This window comes from Leucoraja erinacea, unplaced genomic scaffold (assembly GCF_028641065.1).
Source record: "Leucoraja erinacea ecotype New England unplaced genomic scaffold, Leri_hhj_1 Leri_75S, whole genome shotgun sequence".
Taxonomy (NCBI): domain Eukaryota; kingdom Metazoa; phylum Chordata; class Chondrichthyes; order Rajiformes; family Rajidae; genus Leucoraja; species Leucoraja erinaceus.
Window position 1 is genome coordinate 210,332 of NW_026576685.1, and position 18,102 is coordinate 228,433.

At 59.3% G+C, this 18,102-nt stretch overlaps 1 protein-coding gene across 1 annotated transcript in view; it reads left to right on the plus strand.

Annotated features, from left to right (window-relative positions):
- LOC129694693 (murinoglobulin-2-like) overlaps positions 1 to 18,102 on the plus strand; it is a 116,347-nt gene that overhangs the window by 62,617 nt on the left and 35,628 nt on the right. Inside the window, 10 exon segments of the mRNA XM_055631433.1 lie at positions 4,275 to 4,425; positions 4,982 to 5,207; positions 9,436 to 9,559; positions 10,855 to 10,976; positions 11,702 to 11,753; positions 12,537 to 12,620; positions 15,135 to 15,311; positions 17,142 to 17,223; positions 17,819 to 17,867; positions 17,869 to 17,988. Coding sequence (XP_055487408.1) covers positions 4,275 to 4,425; positions 4,982 to 5,207; positions 9,436 to 9,559; positions 10,855 to 10,976; positions 11,702 to 11,753; positions 12,537 to 12,620; positions 15,135 to 15,311; positions 17,142 to 17,223; positions 17,819 to 17,867; positions 17,869 to 17,988 — 1,187 coding nt within the window.

Sequence of the window (18,102 nt, forward strand, 5' to 3'; positions counted from 1 at the left end):
CCCCCCCCACAGTGTGGTGCCCCCCCCCCCCCCCCCACAGTGTGGTGCTCCCTCACCCCCCCCACAGTGTGGTGCCCCCCCCCCCACCCCCCCCCCCCCCCTCCCCCCCCCCCTCACCCCCACCCCGACCCCCCCCCCCCCCCCCACCCCCCCCCCCACCCCCCCCCTACCCCTCCCCCCCACCCCCCCCCAAGTGTGGTGCCCCTCACCCCCCCCCCACAGTGTGGTCCCCTCTCCACCCCCCCCCCCCACTCCACGCCCCCCCCCACAGTGTGGTGCCCCCTCACCCCCCCCCCCACAGTGTGTGCCCCCTCACCCCCCCCCAGTGTGGTTCCCCCTCCCCCCCCCCCCCCCCCACAGTGTGGTGCTCCCCTCACCCCCCCCCCCAGTGTGGTGCCCCCTCAACCCCCCCCCCCCAGTGTGGTGCCCCCTCACCCCCCCCCACAGTGTGGTCCCCCCCCTCACCCCCCCCCCACAGTGTGGTGCCCCCTCACCCCCCACCCCACAGTGTGGTCCCCCCTCAACCCCCCCCCCCCCACAGTGTGGTGCTCACCTCACCCCCCCCACAGTGTGGTGCCCCCTCCCACCCCCCCCCCCACAGTGTGGTGCCCCCCCTCACCCCCCCCCCCCACAGTGTGGTTTCCCCCTCACCCCCCCCCCACAGTGTGGTGCTCCCTCACCCCCCCCCCCCACAGTGTGGTGCCCCCTCACCCCCCCCCACAGTGTGGTGCCCCCCTCACCCCCCCCCACAGTGTGGTGTGCCCCCTCACCCCCCCCCCCACCAGTGTGGTGCCCCCTCACCCCCCCCCCCCCACAGTGTGGTGGCCCCCTCACCCCCCCCACAGTGCTGGTGCCCCCTCAACCCCCCCCCACAGTGTGGTGCCCCCTACCCCCCCCCACAGTGTGGTGCCCCCTCACCCCCCCCCCCCCCACAGTGTGGTGCCCCCTCACCCCCCCCCCCCACAGTGTGGTGCCCCCTCACCCCCCCCCCCACAGTGTGGTGCCCCCTCACCCCCCCCCCCACAGTGTGGTGCCCCCTCACCCCCCCCCCCACAGTGTGGTGCCCCCCTCACCCCCCCCCCCCCACAGTGTGGTGCCCCCTCACCCCCCCCCCACAGTGTGGTGCCCCCCCCCCCACAGTGTGGTGCCCCCCCCTCACCCCCCCCCACAGTGTGGTCCCCCCCCCCCCCCCCCCCCACATGTGTGGTGCCCCTTCACCCCCCCCCCACAGTGCTGTGCCCCCTCACCCCCCCCACAGTGTGGTGCCCCCTCCCCCCCCCCACAGTGTGGTTCCCCCCCTCACCCCCCCCACACCCAGTGTAGTTCCCCCTCACCCCCCCCCCCCACAGTGTGGTGCCCCCCTCACCCCCCCCCCACAGTGTGGTTCCCCCCCTCACCCCCCCCCACAGTGTGGTGCCCCCTCCCCCCCCCACAGTGTGGTGCCCCCTCACTCCCCCCCCCCACAGTGTGGTGCCCCCCCCTCACCCCCCCCCCACCACGTGTGCCCCCCCCCCCCCCCCCCCCCACAGTGTGGTGCCCCCCTCACCACCCCCCCCCCACAGTGTGGTGCCCCCTCCCCCCCCCCCCCCCACAGTGTGGTGCCCCCCTCACCCCCCCCCCCACAGTGTGGTGTGGTCCCCCTCCCCCCCCCCCCCCACAGTGTGGTGCCCCCTCACCCCCCCCCCCCCCCCCCCTCCCCCCCCCCCACAGTGTGTTCCCCCCTCACCCCCCCCCCACAGTGTGGTTCCCCTCACCCCCCCCCCACCCCCCCACAGTGTGGTTTCCCCACCCCCCCCCCCCCCCCCACTTGTGGTTCCCCCTCACCCCCCCCCCCCCCCCCCACAGTGTGGTGCCCCCTCACCCCCCCCCCACAGTGTGGTGCCCCCCTCACCCCCCCCCCCACAGTGTGGTGCCCCCTCACACCCCCCCCCCCCCCACAGTGTGGTGCTCCCCTCACCCCCCCCCCCCCCACAGTGTGGTGCCCCCTCACCCCCCCCCCCACAGTGTGGTGCCCCCTCACCCCCCCCCCCACAGTGTGGTCCCCCTCACCCCCCCCCCACAGTGTGGTGCCCCCTCACCCCCCACCCCCACAGTGTGGTTTCCCCCTCACCCCCCCCCCCCCCCCCCCCCCCCCCCCCCCCCCCCCCCCCCCCCCCCCCCCCCCCCCCCCCCCCCCCCCCACCCCCCCCCCCCCCCCCCCCCCCTCCCCCCACCCCCACCCCCCCTCTCCCCCCCCCCCCACCACCCCCCCCCCCCCTCACCCCCCCCCCCCACAGTGTGGTGCCCCCTCACCCCCCCCCCCACAGTGTGGTGCCCCCTCACCCCCCCCCCACAGTGGTGGTGCCCCCCCCCACAGTGTGGTGCCCCTCACCCCCCCCCCCACAGTGTGGTGCCCCCTCACCCCCCCCCACAGTGTGGTGCCCCCCCCCCCCCACAGTGTGGTGCCCCTTCACCCCCCCCCACAGTGCTGTGCCCCCTCACCCCCCCCCCACAGTGTGGTGCCCCCTCACCCCCCCCCCACAGTGTGGTTCCCCCTCACCCCCCCCACACAGTGTAGTTCCCCCCCCCACCACCCCCCCCACAGTGTGGTGCCCCCTCACCACCCCCCCCCACAGTGTGGTTCCCCCTCACCCCCCCCCCACAGTGCGGTGCCCCCTCACCCCCCCCCCCACAGTGTGGTGCCCCCCTCACCCCCCCCCCACAGTGTGGTGCCCCCTCACCCCCCCCCACAGTGTGGTGCCCCCTCACCCCCCCCCCCCCACAGTGTGGTGCCCCCTCACCCCCCCCCCCCCCACAGTGTGGTGCCCCCTCACCCCCCCCCCACACAGTGTGGTGCCCCCTCACCCCCCCCCCCCCCCCACAGTGTGGTGCCCCCCTCCCCCCCCCCCCACAGTGTGGTGCACCCCCTCCCACCCCCCCCCCCCCAGTGTGGTTCCCCCTCCCCCCCCCCCAGATTGTGGTTCCCCCCTCACCCCCCCCCCACAGTGTGGGTTCCCCCTCACACCCCCCCCCAGATTGTGGTTCCCCCTCACCCCCCCCCCCCACATTGTGGTTCCCCCTCACCCCCCCCCCCACATTGTGGTTCCCCTCACCCCCCCCCCCCCCCCACAGTGTGGTGCCCCCTCACCCCCCCCCCACAGTGTGTGGTGCCCCCTCACCCCCCCCCCCCCACAGTGTGGTTCCCCCTCACCCCCCCCCCCCCCACAGTGTGGTTCCCCCCCCCTCACCCCCCCCACAGTGTGGTGCCCCCTCGCCCCCCCCCCCCCACAGTGTGGTGCCCCCTCACCCCCCCCCACAGTGTGGTTCCCCCCACACCCCCCCCACGTGTGGTGCCCCCCTCACCCCCCCCCCACAGTGTGGTGCCCCCTCACCCCCCCCCCCACAGTGTGGTTCCCCCCCTCACCCCCCCCACAGTGTGGTGCCCCCCTCAACCCCCCCCCCCACAGTGTGGTGCCCCCTCACCCCCCCCCCCCACAGTGTGGTGCCCCCTCACCCCCCCCCCCCCACAGTGTGGTGCCCCCTCACCCCCCCCCCACAGTGTGTGTGCCCCTCCCCCCCCCCCCACAGTGTGGTTTCCCCCCTCACCCCCCCCACACAGTGTGGTTCCCCCTCACCCCCCCCCCCCCCACAGTGTGGTGCCCCCTCACCCCCCCCCCCACAGTGTGGTTCCCCCTCACCCCCCCCCACAGTGTGGTTCCCCCTCACCCCCCCCACAGTGTGGTGCCTGCCCCCTCCCCCCCCCCCACAGTGTGGTGCCCCCTCACCCCCCCCCCCCACAGTGTGGTGCCCCCTCACCCCCCCCCACAGTGTGGTCCCCCCTCACCCCCCCCACAGTGTGGTGCCCCCTCACCCCCCCCCCCCACAGTGTGGTGCCCCCTCACCCCCCCCCCCCACAGTGTGGTGCCCCCTCACCCCTCCCCCCCACAGTGTGGTGCCCCCTCACCCCCCCCCCCCCCACAGTGTGGTGCCCCCTCACCCCCCCCCCACACAGTGTGGTGCCCCCTCACCCCTCCCCCCCCCACAGTGTGGTGCCCCCTCACCCTTCCCCCCCCACACAGTGTGGTGCCCCCTCACCCTTCCCCCACACAGTGTGGTGCCCCTCTCACCCCCCCCCCCCCCACATTGTGGTGCCCCCTCACCCCTCCCCCCCCCGCAGTGTGTGGTGCCCCCTCACCCCCCCCACCCCCACAGTGAGGTGCTCCCTCACCCCCCCCCCCCACATACACCGCGCAGTGCTCCCTCCTCAACCAACATTATCAGTGGGATTGTCACAGCAGAAGGAATGCCAGGACCGCCAGAACGTGTTCAGAACGTCATGTACAGCATGGTGGAGTCGGGAGCGGCGAGAGATTCCCTGGGGCCCAGGCAGCTCCAGGTCCGCCAGTACTTCCCCGAGACCTGGCTCTGGGACCTGATTCCAGTCGGGTAGGTTCACCGCACCACACACTGTCTGTTGATCTCACCCCCTCCCCCTCACCTCACCTCACCTGGGTAAACTACCCGAAGGGAGGCGTGTGGGAGAGGGTTAGAGATGGGGAGGGAGCAGAGGGGATCGGTTGACAGAGATCGGGATCGGGGGTGTAGGGGATGGAGAGGGTTTGAAATGGGGAGTGGGGGTAGGGGCCAGACGGGTTATTAAGGCGGGGAGATGGGGTTGCAGGAATGGAGGGAGCTACAGAGACGGGCCATGGTGTAGTGGGCCAGGGTGGGGGCATAGACGGGAAAGGGTGTATGGGCAAAGGGGGCCTGGGGGGGGGGGGGGGGGGGACTGCAGGCAGGGGGATACAGAGACGGGGATGGGTGTATGGGCCGGGGAGGGTTACGGAGATGGGGGGGGTGGGAACTGCAAGGGGGTCCAGAGACCAGTTTTTTTGTGGTGGGAGGGGGGAGGGGTGGTGGGGTGGTGCCAGCTGAGGGAGGGAGCTGGTATGGGTGGGACAGCAGGGAGAGGATGGGTTGATGGGTCTTCCCTGTGTCACAGGCCAGAGGGCCGGGCCTCGGTGGAGCTGACGATCCCGGACGCCATCACGGAGTGGAAGGGCAGCGTGTTCTGCAACGGGGAGACCGGCTTCGGCCTCTCGCCCACCGCCTCCTTCACCACCTTCAAGCCCTTCTTCCTGGAGCTGGCCCTACCCTACGCTGTGGTCAGGAGCGAGGGCTTCACCCTCAAGGCCAAGCTCTTCAACTACCTGGCCCACAGCCTCATGGTGAGGGGGACCCACGGGTTGGGGGGGGGGGGGGGGGCACCCCCGGGTGGGGAGGCACCCATGGGCCGCGGGGAAGGGCAAGATTGCCAGCCCTGACCGTTCCCACATTCCCCCCTCACCGCCTCGCCCAGGCCTGTGACTAGTGGTGCGTCGCAGAGATCGGTGCTGGGCCCATTGCTGATAGTAGTTGATATCACCGATGTGGATGAGAATGTGCATAAGACATGATTAGTATGTTTACAGCTGACACTGAAACAGATGGTATTGCAGAGAATGAAGGAAGAGTCCAATAAATTACAGTGGCATATTGATCAGTTGGGCAAAAGGGATTTGGATATGTATGAATATGACACTGTACAGCACAGGAACAGGCCCTTCAGCCCACAATTTCCATGCCCATCATGATGTTGTTTAACTAATCTCCTCTGCCTGCACGTGATCCATATCCCTTCATTCACAGCTTACCCATGAGCCAGTCGAATAGCTTCTTTCATGCCACCATCGTATCTACCAACAAACATCCCTGGCAGCGCGTTCCCGACACCCACCACTCTCTGTGTTACAATTGACCCCGCACATCACCATTCAACTTTGCCCCTTTCACTTTAGAGCTCTATAGTGCTTTTACGGGAAGTCAAGCCAGGGTCAGACATTCACTGAGAACGTTGGGCCCTGGGGGTGTGTTGTGGAGCAGAGATTAAGGAGTACAGGTGCAGCTTTCCCCTGAAAACAATCTCACTGTAGATGATGGCAAGTAGATTAAATGTAAAGAAGGCGTATGGAATGCCAGCCTTCATTGCTTGGGGCATTCGCTATAAGAGTCAGGAAGTCATGGACTTCGATTACACTGCAGTTTATTGTCACATGTACCAGTAAAGGCACAATGAATTTTGAATTACCATACAGCCCTACAAAGTGATAAGCAACAAGACACACAACCACATAAAAGTTAACATAAACATCCATCACAGTGGATTCCACATTCCTCACTGTGGTGGAAGGCAATAAAGTTCATTCCTCTTTGTCCTTTTCACAATGGCGGGCAGTGACTAGTGGGGAACCGCAAGGCTCAGTGCTGGGACCCCAGCTATTTACAATATATATTAATGATTTGGACGCAGGAATTGAATGCAACATCTCCAGGTTTGTGGATGACACGAAGCTGGGGGGCAGTGTTAGCTGTGAGGATGATGCTAGGAGGCTGCAAGATGACTTGGATAGGCTGGGTGAGTGGGCAAATGCATGGCAGATGAAGTATAATGTGGATAAATGTGAGGTTATCCACTTTGGTGGTAAAAGCAGGAAAGTAGACTATTACCTGAATGGTGGCCGATTAGGAAAAGGGGAGATGCAACGAGACCTGGGTATCCTGGTACACCAGTCATTGAAGGTAGCCATGCAGGTGCAGTAGGCAGTGAAGAAAGCAAATGGTATGTTAGCATTCATAGCCAAAGGATTTGAGTATAGGAGCAGGGCGGTTGTACTGCAGTTGGACAGGGTCTTGGTGAGACCACACCTGGAGTATTGCGTACAGTTTTGGTCTCCTAATCTGAAAAAGGACATTCTTGCCATAGAGGGAGTACAGAGAAGGTTCACCAGACTGATTCCTGGGATGTCAGGGCTTTCATATGAAGAAAGACTGGATAGACTTGGCTTGTACTCGCTAGAATTTAGAAGATTAAGGGGGGATCTTATGCAGGAAGTCCAGAACAAGGGGTCACAGTTTTTGGATAAAGGGGAAATCTTTTAGGACTGAGATGAGAAAAACATTTTTACACATTGTGAATCTCTGGAACTCTCTGCCACAGGATGTAGCTGAGGCCAGTTCATTGACTATATTTAAGAGGGAGTTAGATGTGGCCCTTGTGGCTAAAGGGATCAGGGGGTATGGAGAGAAAGCAGGTACAGGATACTGAGTTGGATGATCAGCCATGATCATATTGAATGGCGGTGCAGGCTCGAAGGGCCGAATGGCCTACTCCTGCACCTATTTTCTATTTTTCTATGGTCACCCGTGTCGAACCATCCCTAGTTGGGGCGATCGAAGCCCCCGTCGGGGTGATCGAAACCCCCGCGTCGGGGCTGTTGAAACTCTCCGAAGCATGGAGCTCCCGAGTCGACCTCTTCTTCACAGAGACCTCGGGCTTCAGTGCACAGGCCTCGCGGTTGGAGCTTTGATCCCCAGCAAAGGGATCGCAAGCCCCGCAATGTTAGTCCCGCAGACTCCTGCGGCTTGAAGTGCCTGTCGGTCTCCAGGAAAGGCCGCAACTCCACGATGTTAGGCCGCAGCGGGGATGGAGATACGATACGGAAAAATGTCACATCTCCGTCGACGTGCGAGATTGACAAAAAGTCCCCCCCCCCCCACCCCCACATAAAAAAACAAGGAACACTAAAACATACTTTTTAACGCATACTAAAAATAACAAAAAGAAGAAAGGACAGACAGACAGACTGTTGGCGAGGCGGCCACTACTGGTGGTGCCAATTCACCGATTGTAGGAAGGATGAGGAGGCATTAGAGATGGGACAGTGGAGCTTTTCCAGCAGCTGAGGTTTACTTTAATCTGAAGAAAGGTCCCAGCCCTAAATGTTGCCCAGTCCATGTTCTCCAGAGATGCTGCCTGACCTACTGAGGTACACTAGCACTTGGTGGGCATTATGGACCTTTTTTCCAGGATGGAAATGCCAAAGACTAGATGCATAGTTAGAAACATAGAAAATAGGTGCAGGAGGAGGCCATTCGGCCCTTCCAGCCGACACCGCCCTTCATTGTGATCATGGCTGATCGTCCCCTATCAATAATCCGTGCCTGCCTTCTCCCCATATCCCTTGATTCCACTAGCCCCTAGAGCTCTCTCTAACTCTCTTAAATCCATCCAGTGACTTGGCCTCCACTGCCCTCTGTGGTAGGAAATTCCATAAATTCACAACTCTCTGGGTGAAAAAGTTTTTTCTCACCTCAGTCTTAAATGACCTCCCCTTTATTCTAAGACTGTGGCCCCTGGTTCTGGATTCGCCCAACATTGGAAACATTTTTCCTGCATCTAGCTTGTCCAGTCCTTTTATAATTTTATATGTTTCTATAAGATCCCCCCCCTCATAGTTCTAAACTACAGTGAATACAAGCCTAGTCTTTTCAATCTCTCATCATATGACAGTCCCGCCATCCCAGGGATCAATCTCGTGAACTTTTGCTGCACTGCCTCAATCACAAGGATGTCCTTCCTCAAATCAGGAGACCAAAACTGTACACAATACTCTAGATGTGGTCTCACCAGAGCCCTATACAACTGCAGAAGTTATAAGGTGAGAGGAGCAAGTAGTTTACAGAGAGTGGTGTGGGCCTGGAACATGCTGTCAGGGTTGTGGTGGTACAGATACGATAGTGGTGTTTATGAGGCACATGGATTTGCAGAGAATGGAGGATATGGATCATGTTTGGGTAGATAAGATGAGTTTATCTTGACACAGACACTGTGGGCCAGAGGGAGAGCTAGTTCCTGGGCTGCACTGTTTATGTTCTGTGTTCATTAATGTGAGCTCACCACCAGGATGGTGCAGAATGTTTTGGACACACTGGCGTTCATTAGTCAGAGATTGAGTACAGAGGTGGGGACGTCATGGTACAGCTTTACAAGACAGTACTGTGTGTAACTTTGATCACTCTGCTACACAAAATATGCCATTGCCAGCACTTGAGGGCATGAACTATAGGGAGAGCTTGAGCAGGCTTGGACTTTATTCACTGGAGTGCAGGAGGATGAGGGGATATCTTATAGAGGTTATTCAATCGCGAGGGGAATAGATAAGGTGAATACCCAGAGTAGGGGAATCAAGACCCAGGGGACATACGTTTAAGGTGATATGGGGATGATTTAATAGGAACCTGAGGGGCAACATTTTCAGACCCAGCGTGAGTGGTATCTGGAACGAGCTGCCAGAGGAGGTAGTTGATGCAGGTCGCATAACAGCATTTAAAAGACACTTGGACGGGTACATGGACAGGGGGGGTGTAGAGGGATATGGGTCAAACGCGGGCAGGTGGGCTTCACTTAGCCAAGGCACCGTGGTCAGCATGAACGATGGGCCGAAGGGCCTGTTTCCGTGCCGATATGTGAATCTCCCGATGCAGATCTGCTGAAGTGTGAGCACAGGGACCGGTGACCTCCCCTGCGAACCCAGTCGACCACACACTGACCCGTTTACCCTTTCACCCCGTCTCAAGGTCAAGGTCACGCTGCAGGAAGCCCAGGGCTTTGAGCTGAAGTCGTCAGACAGCCAGGTTCAAGTGTGTGTCTTATCTACAGACAGTGTCACTGTCAGCTGGAACCTTACAGCCACTGGGCTGGGTGAGTTAGTGACCGGGTTACACCTGCCTCTACCCCACCCCTGGGGCAGCGAGGGAAGGGGAGGGAGTGGCTGGATCTGTCCCAGGTCCCTGTCCCCATCACGGGGGCAGTGGGGGAAGGGGGCATGGGAGGGGGGGTGAGGGAGGGAGTGGCTGCATCTGTCCCAGGTCCCTGCGTCCGATCCTCGACTAATTGCATTTTGCACTCGTCTCTTTCCCCCTCCCTTCACTCTGCAATGTGTTGTGGACATGAATATCAGATTAGTTTAGAGATACAGCGTGGAAACTGGCCCTCCAGCTCACCTAGTCCGCACCGACCAGCAATCACCCAGTACACGAGCACTATCCTACACACTAGGGACAATATACAATTTTACCAAAGCGAATATGTCTTCTCTGCCCTCACTCTGCCTCCTGCACTCTCTCTCTCTCACGGCCTCTTTCGATTCCCTTTCCCTCCTGGACTCTCCCTCGAACTCGCTTTCTCCCCGTATCTCTCTCTTCTCTCCTTCCCCTTCTCCCTCTCTCTCCCTGCCTGTCCCCCCCTCCCCTTTTCTCGCTCTCTTTCCCTTTTCTCACCCCTCTCATTTTCTACCCACTTCTCCCCTTTTCCCCCACCCTCCCCTTTACTCCCCCCTCCCCTTTTTTCCCTTCTCCCCCCTTTTCCCTTTCCTCTCCCAACCCTTCTTCCGCCTCCCGCTCCCCTTTTCTACCTCCCCCCGTTTTTTCCCCCACCCCCCTGTCTCCCCCTCTAATTTTCTCCCCCTCTCCCCTTTCCTGCTCCCTCTCATCTTTCATCCTCTCTCTTTACCGTTTCTCCCCATTTCCCCACCTCACCCTCACCACATCTCCTGCTTCTCTCTTCCTCTTACCGTCTCCTCTTCGATCCTCCTCCCTCTATCCCCCTTCCTCTCTCTCTCTTTTCTTCTCATTCTCTCTCCTTCACCCTCTCTTTTACAAACTCCCTCTCTGCCCCCCTCCCTTTCTCTCGCCCTCTCCCCGCAGTTTAGTTTAGAGATACAGTGCGGGAACCGTCCCTTCAGCCCACCGAGCGTGCAGGCTAACGCAAGTACTCTAGCACGATCCTACACAATACGGACAATTTACAACCAAAGCCAATTCATCCACAACCCTGCACGTCTTTAGAGTGTGGGAGGGAAGGGAGCTCCCGGGGAAACCCCACGCGGTCACAGGGAGAACGTACGAACTCCGTACAGACAGCACCCGTAGTCAGGATGGAACGGGGGTCTCTGTTGCTGCCCCTGTCCCCACCCTCACTCTTCCGCTGTGTTGTAGGGGAGGTGAACGTGACGGTGGCCGCTGAGTCCGTGCTCTCCGCCACTATGTGCGGGAACGAGGTGGTGTCCGTGCCCGAGAGAGGGGCCGTGGACATAGTACGCAGGTCGCTGCTCATCCAGGTCAGTGCCGCCGCCCCCCCCCCTCCCCACTCCCCACTCCCAACCCCCCCCCCCCCCCCGTACCTCCCCTCCCCTCCCCCCCCCCCTCCCCACTCCCACCTCCCCCCCCCCCCCCACTGCCCCACGCCCCCCCTTTACCCTGCTTTACTGCCTTACCTACAACTGTACCCCTCCACACTCCCCTACCCCCATCTACCACTTCCCTCCACCCCGTACCCACCCACAGTACCCCCGGGATTCCCCCCCCCCCCCCCCCATGTAATCCTCCCCTCCCCCTCTCCCCCCCTCCCCCCTCCCCACCTCTCCCCCTCCCCTCACCACCTCACCCCTCCCCCTCTCCCCTCCCCCTCTCTCCCTCCCCCCCTCTCCCCTCCCCCTCCCCCCCTCTCCCCCTCCCCTCACCCCCTCCCCCTCCCCCTCTCCCCCCCCCCTCCCCTCTCCCCCCTCTCCACCACCCTCCCCCCTCCCCACCCTCCCCTCCCCCCCACCTCCCCTCTCCCCCCCCCTCCCCTCTCCCTCTCCCCCTCCCCCCTCCCCTCACCACCTCTCCCCCTCACCACCTCTCCCCCTCCCCTCTCCCCTCTCCCCCTCCCCTCACCTCCCTCTCCCCCTCTCCACCCCCCCCTCACCACTCTCTCCACCCTCCCCTCCCCCCTCCCCTCTCCCCCCCCCTCCCCACTCCTTCTCCCCCTCCCCTCACCACCTCTGCCTCCCTCTCTCCACAGCCGGAAGGCTCGGAGACGGAGTTGACCCACAGCTCGCTGCTCTGCCCGGCAGGTAAGTGCCCAGTGCCCGTGCAGGCATTTTATGTATGTGTGGTTGTGCTCTCGGTCTGTGCGTGAGAGCGGTCCCTCTGCTCATTGCTGCCTCACCCACACCCACACCACACCAGTCTCTGCCCTTCTGCCCCTCGCTCCCTCAGCCTTCCTCCATCTTTCTATTGTCCGTATGTGAACCTCTTCCCTCGCTGTGTCAACTTCATCCCTCACGGGGGGTTTGATAAACTTCCCAAAGAGATCGGAGATAAACGCAGGAACCCAACAGCATCTGTAAACAGGGGCAGAGTAAAGATTTAAGGTCAAGATGCAAAGAACTGCAATTGCTGGAATCCTGAGTAAAACACAAAGTGCTGGAGTAACTCAGCGGGTCAGGCAGCATCTGTGGAGGTAATGGATAGAAATTGTTTCAAGTCTGAAGTAGCATCCCAAGCTGAAACATCACCTGTCCCCACTTCCTCCACAGATGCTGCCTGACCCACTGAGTTACTCCAGTACTTTGTTTTTCTCTAGGTTTAGGGTGAGAAGGAAAAGATTTAATAGGGACCCGAGGGGCAACGTTTTCACAGAGGGTGGTGGGTGTATGGAACGAGCTGCCAGGGGAGGTAGTTGAGGCAAGGGCTGTAACAGGTGCCTGGATAGGGTAGGTTTTGAGGGATATGGGCCAAATGCGGGTAGGTGGTAGATGGGGCATGTTGGTCAGCATAGATGGGTTGGGCCGAAGGGCCTGTTTCCCTACTCTCCAGTCTCTACCTCTGCACCTTGTCCATGTGTCCCACTCCAGGTCGAAGCGTGACGGAGGAAATCGTGCTGCAAGTCCGGGAGGATGTGGTGGAAGGGTCAGAACGAGCTTCCATCACGGTGCTGGGTAAGCAGATGAGATGCTGGTGTTCATGCCCCGGCAATGTGGGAGAGCAGAGCGTCTCACTCTACACCGACACCCATCCACGAGGGGCCTCACACCTACACTGGCTGGGCCCCAAACACAATGTGCTGCACTAACTCAACGGCTGAGGCACAGGATATGCAACCTTGCGCCTCGGGACCCTTCTTCATAGTTTAGTTTCGATTTACAGTGTGGAAACAGGCCCTTCGGCCCACCGAGTCCATGCCTACCAATGATCCCCGCACACTAACACTATCCTACACACATTATGGAAAATTTACAATTTAATAATTACCCTACACACCTGCACGTCATTGAAGTGTGGGACGAATCCGTAGTACCCGGACAAATTTATGCAGGTCAAGGAAGAATGTACAAATTGTGTACAGACAGCACTCGTAGTCAGGATGAAACCTGGGTCTCTGGGTCTGGAACTCTACTGCAGCGCCACTGTGCCACCCTGCTTAGCTTCACCATTCAGGCAACCGAGTACAGAAGTTGGGACGTTATGTTACAGTTGTAGAAGACATTGGTGAGGCTACATTTGGAGTATTGTGTTCAGCTATGGTCACCCTGCTGCAGGAAGCATGTTGTTAAGCTCAAAACCATGCAGAGAAAATCTACAAGGATGTTGCCAGGACTCAAGGGCCTGCGCTACAGGGAGAGGTTGGGCAGACCGGGATTTTATAACTGGGAGGGCAGGAGACGTAGATTGTTTTGTCTGGAATGACAGAAGTTGAGGAGAGACCTGATACAATCATTAGGGACAGTCAGAACCTTTTTTCCCAGGGTGGGAATGTCAAACACGAGAGTGCATTGATTTAAGATGAAGGGGCCAACATTTAAAGGAGATTTCGGAACGTTTGGAATCAAGAACCAGAGGAGACAGGTTAAGGTGAGGGGAATGATTTAATTGGAGCCTGAGGAGTAACATTTTCATACAGAGAATGGCGGGTATATGGAATGAGCTGCTAGAGGAGGTAGCTGAGGCAGGTACTATAACAGCATTTAAAGAACATTTGGACAGGTACATGGATGGGTGTGATTTAGAGGGATATCGACCAAACGTGGATAGGGAGGACTAGTTGGCATGGGCCTGTTTCCATGCTATGACAGTACGAGGGGCAGGTTTTTTACAGAGAGTGGTGGATGTCTGGAACCTGCTGCCTGGGGTGGGGGTGGAGGCAACTACAATTATGATGCTGAAGAGGCTTTTAGATTGGACATGTGTTTGCAGAGAATGGAGGGAGATGGATCACGTGTTTAGTTTATCTCAGCACCATGTTTGACAGACATTGTGGGCCAGAGGTAGAGTCTGTTGCTCGGGTGTACTGTTTATGTGGGATCATTAATTAGAGCTCACCACCAAGATTCACAGCAAAAGGATTTGAGTATAGGAGCAGGGAGGTTCTACTGCAGTTGTACAGGGTCTTGGTGAGACCACACCTGGAGTATTGCGTACAGTTTTGGTCTCCTAATCTGAGGAAAGACATTCTTGCCATAGAGGGAGTACAGAGAAGGTTCACCAGACTGATTCCTGGGATGTCAGGACTTTCATATGAAGAAAGACTGGATAGACTCGGTTTGTACTCGCTAGAATTTAGAAGATTGAGGGGGGATCTTATAGAAACTTACAAAATTCTTAAGAGGTTGGACAGGCTAGATGCAGGAAGATTGTTCCCGATGTTGGAGAAGTCCAGAACAAGGGGTCATAGTTTAAGGATAAGGGGGAAATATTTTAGGACCGAGATGAGGAAAACATTTTTCACACAGAGAGTGGTGAATCTCTGGAATTCTCTGCCGCAGAAGGTAGTTGAGGCCAGTTCATTGGCTATATTTAAGAGGGAGTTAGATGTGGCCCTTGTGGCTAAAGGGATCAGGGGGTATGGAGCGAAGGCAGGAACAGGATACTGAGTTGGATGATCAGCCATGATCATATTGAATGGCGGTGCAGGCTCGAAGGGCCGAATGGCCAACTCCTGCACCTATTTTCTATGTTTCTATGGTGAAGAAGGCTTTGGACACACTGCCGTTCATCAGTCAGGGATTGTGTACAGCGGTGGGGACGTTGTGCAGCTTTACAAGACACCTGTGAGGCTGCACGGGCTATTGTGTGTCATCTTAGTCACCCTGCTGTAGAAAGATGCCATTTAGTTGGAAACAATGCAGAGAAGATTTACAAGGATGTTGCCAGGACTCGAGGTCCAGAGCTAAAGGGAAAGGTTGGGCACTGGAGGGAGGGTCCACTGGAGGGAGGGTCCACTGGAGGGAGTATCCACTGGAGATAGGGTCCACTGGAGGGAGGGTCCACTGGAAGGCACTGGAGGACAGGGCCACTGTAGGGGGGCAGTGAAATGAGGACCACTGTAATGGGGGGGGTGGGGCATTCACACTCGCTGGGAAGGAGGGAGGGGGTTGGAGTCCCGACATGATGGGGGTGGGCCGTTGGGGAGTCCCAGTGGGGTCAGTGACTCTCTGGCCCTCTCTGACCCCTAGGTGACCTGATGGGCAGCGCCATGGACAACCTGGATGGTTTGCTGCGACTCCCCACGGGCTGCGGGGAGCAGAACATGGTGAAGTTCACCCCCAACATCGTGGTGCTGAGTTACCTGGAGAAAACCCACCAGCTCTCTCCCAAAATCAGGTCCAAAGCTGTGGGCTTCCTGCAGACAGGTAATGCTGCCAGCGAGTTCTACACTCACAACGGGCTGGCACCGGGGGGGCAGGGAGGGAAGGGGCAGTGGGGAGAGGGTCAGGGGAACACGGGATTAGGGGGAGAGGGAGGCAGAGCAGGGAAGGGAGGGTAGGGTCAGGCAGGGGGCTGGGGACGGGGGGAGGAGTAGGATAGACGGGGAGGGGGCAATGGGGAGTGGGATAGGGGGAAGGGTGGGGGGGCACGGAGAAGTATGAATGGGGGGAGGGGGGGATAGAGGTGTTTGTCAGTGGGTATGTGCCTCTATGTGTCTGTGCATGAATGTGTACGTGTGTGTGTCTATGTTTGACTATGTGTCTGTATCGCCGTGTTTGTGTCTACGTGTTGTGTATGCGTGTTAGTGTGTGAGGTGTGTGTGTGTGTATTTGTGTCTGTATTTATCTGTGTTTGTGTACTTTGTGTGTGTCTGCATTCCTGTGTATGTGTGCATCTGTGTGTCTATGTGTTTGTGGCTGTATGTGTTGTGTTTGTGTGAGTGTCTGTGTGTGTAATTGTGTGTGTGTGCGTTTGTGTGAGTGTCTCTGTGCTTGCGTTTGTGACCCTGTGTTTCAGTTTAGTTTATTGTCCCATGTACCGAGGTGCAGTGAAAACCTTTTGATGCATGCTATCCAGTCAGCAGAAAGACAATACATGATTACAATCGAGCCATTTATAGTGTATAGATACATAGAATTACGTTTAGTGCAAGGTTAAGCCAGCAAAGTCCAATTAAAGATTGTCCGAAGGTCACCAATGAGGTAGATAATAATTCAGCACTACTCTCTGGTTCCGGCAGGCTGATTCAGTTGCCTGATAATAGCGGGGAATAAACTGTCCCTGAATCTGGAGGTGTGCATTTTCACACTCCAATACCTTTTGCCTGATGGGAGAGGGTGCGACTCGTCCTGGATAATGTTGCTGACCTTACTGAGGCAGTGTGAGGTATAAATTGAGTCAATAGAAGGGATGTGTTTAAGAAGGAACTGCAGATACTGGAAAATCGAAGGTACACAAAAAAGCTGGAGAAACTCAGTGGGTGCAGCAGCATCTACGGAGCGAAGGAAATAGGCAAGCCGAAACCCTTCTTCAGACTGATGGGGGGGGAGGCGGTGAGAAGAAAGGAAAAAGAGGAGACCGAGGGCTGAGGGAGAGATAGGAAGGGGAGGAGACAGCAAGGGCTACCAAAATTGGGAGAATTCAATGTTCATAGAAGATAGAAGGGAGGTTGGTTTGTGCGATGCACTGGGCTGCGTCCACAATTCGCTACAATTTTTGTGGTCTTGAATGGAGCTGTTCCCAAACCAAGCTGTGATACATCCTGATAAAATGCTTTCTTGGACGCATCTGTAGAAATTGATGGGGACATGCTGAACTTCCTAAGCCTTATAAGGAAGTAGAGGCGTTGGTGTGCTTTCTTGGTCGTTGCTTCAATATGGGTGGTCCAGATGTTGTTGGTGATATTGATGCCTAGGAATTTTAAGTTTTAACCATCTCGACTTCAGCACCGTCAATGCAAACCGGGGTATGTGTACCGCGTGCGTGTGCGTGACCCCGTGTGCGTGTGACCCCGTGTGCGTGCGTGACCCCGTGTGCGTGCGCGCGCGCCCCCGTGTATATGACCCCCTGTGTGTGTGTATGTGAGACCGTGTGTGTGCGCGTGACCCCGTGTACATTTGTGTGACCCCGCGTGCCTGTGTGTGACCCCACGTGCTTGTGTGACCCCATGTGTATGTGTGACCCCGTGTGTGTGTGTGTGTGACCTCCCCCTGGGCAGTGCCACCCTAACCCCCCCCCCCACTGATCCCCTCCAGGTTACCAGCGACAACTCACCTACAAGCACCTCGATGGCTCCTTCAGCGCCTTCGGAAGCAGCGACCCCGAAGGAAACACCTGGTGAGGGAAGGGCAGCTTCCTGCCCCGTCCCGACCCCAGCCGAACCCTATCCTATCCCCACCCCAAGCCCCACCCCATCCCCTCCCTCTCCCCGCCTCCTCTCTCCCTCCCTCTCTCCCCCTCTTCTCTCGTCGGCCCCTCCCTCCCTCCCCACTCCTGAAACCTCCCACCCCCCCTCCCCTGCTCTCCACTGCATCCCCCCCGTTACATCTCCCCACTCTCTCAATTTCCCTATCCCTCTCCCCCTCCACACTGTCTTCCAACTCCCATTTTTACCCTGTCCCCATCCACCATCTCCCCCCTCTCCTCCATCTCTTTTCCCTCGCCCTCTTTGCCTGCACTCTTTCTCCTGCCATCTCCCCACCAATCCTCCAGCTCCCTCTCTGCCCCCTCCCCTTTCCCCGTATTGTCCGGATCCGCCCCCCCCCTCTCTCCCCCGTTCCTCCATCTGCCTCTCTCACCCCCACCCTCTCTCCCCCCTTCCCCCCCTCCCCCCCATCCCCCCGCCTCTCCCCGCCTCTCCTCCATCTGCCTCTCTCCCCCCCATCCCCCCTCTCTCCCCCGCCTCTCCTCCATCTGCCTCTCTCCCCCCCAGGCTGACAGCCTTCGTGCTGCGCTCCTTCCTCCACTCGCTCCCCCCCATCCCCCTCGCTCCCCAAGGCGGTGCTGCGTGAGCCTGTCCCCCCCTCACCCCCTCTCCCCCGCCCTCCTCCATCTGGCTGCTTCGCCAGGCATAGGGCAGCTCTTCAACTCCTTCCTCTCAAGGTGAGCCCACATCTTCGGGGGGAGGGGGTGGGCTGGGTGTGAGGCTGTGGGGGAGGGTCACCGGGGGTGGGGGAGGGTGGAGGGCATGGGGGAGGGTTCAGGGGCGCCCTCAAG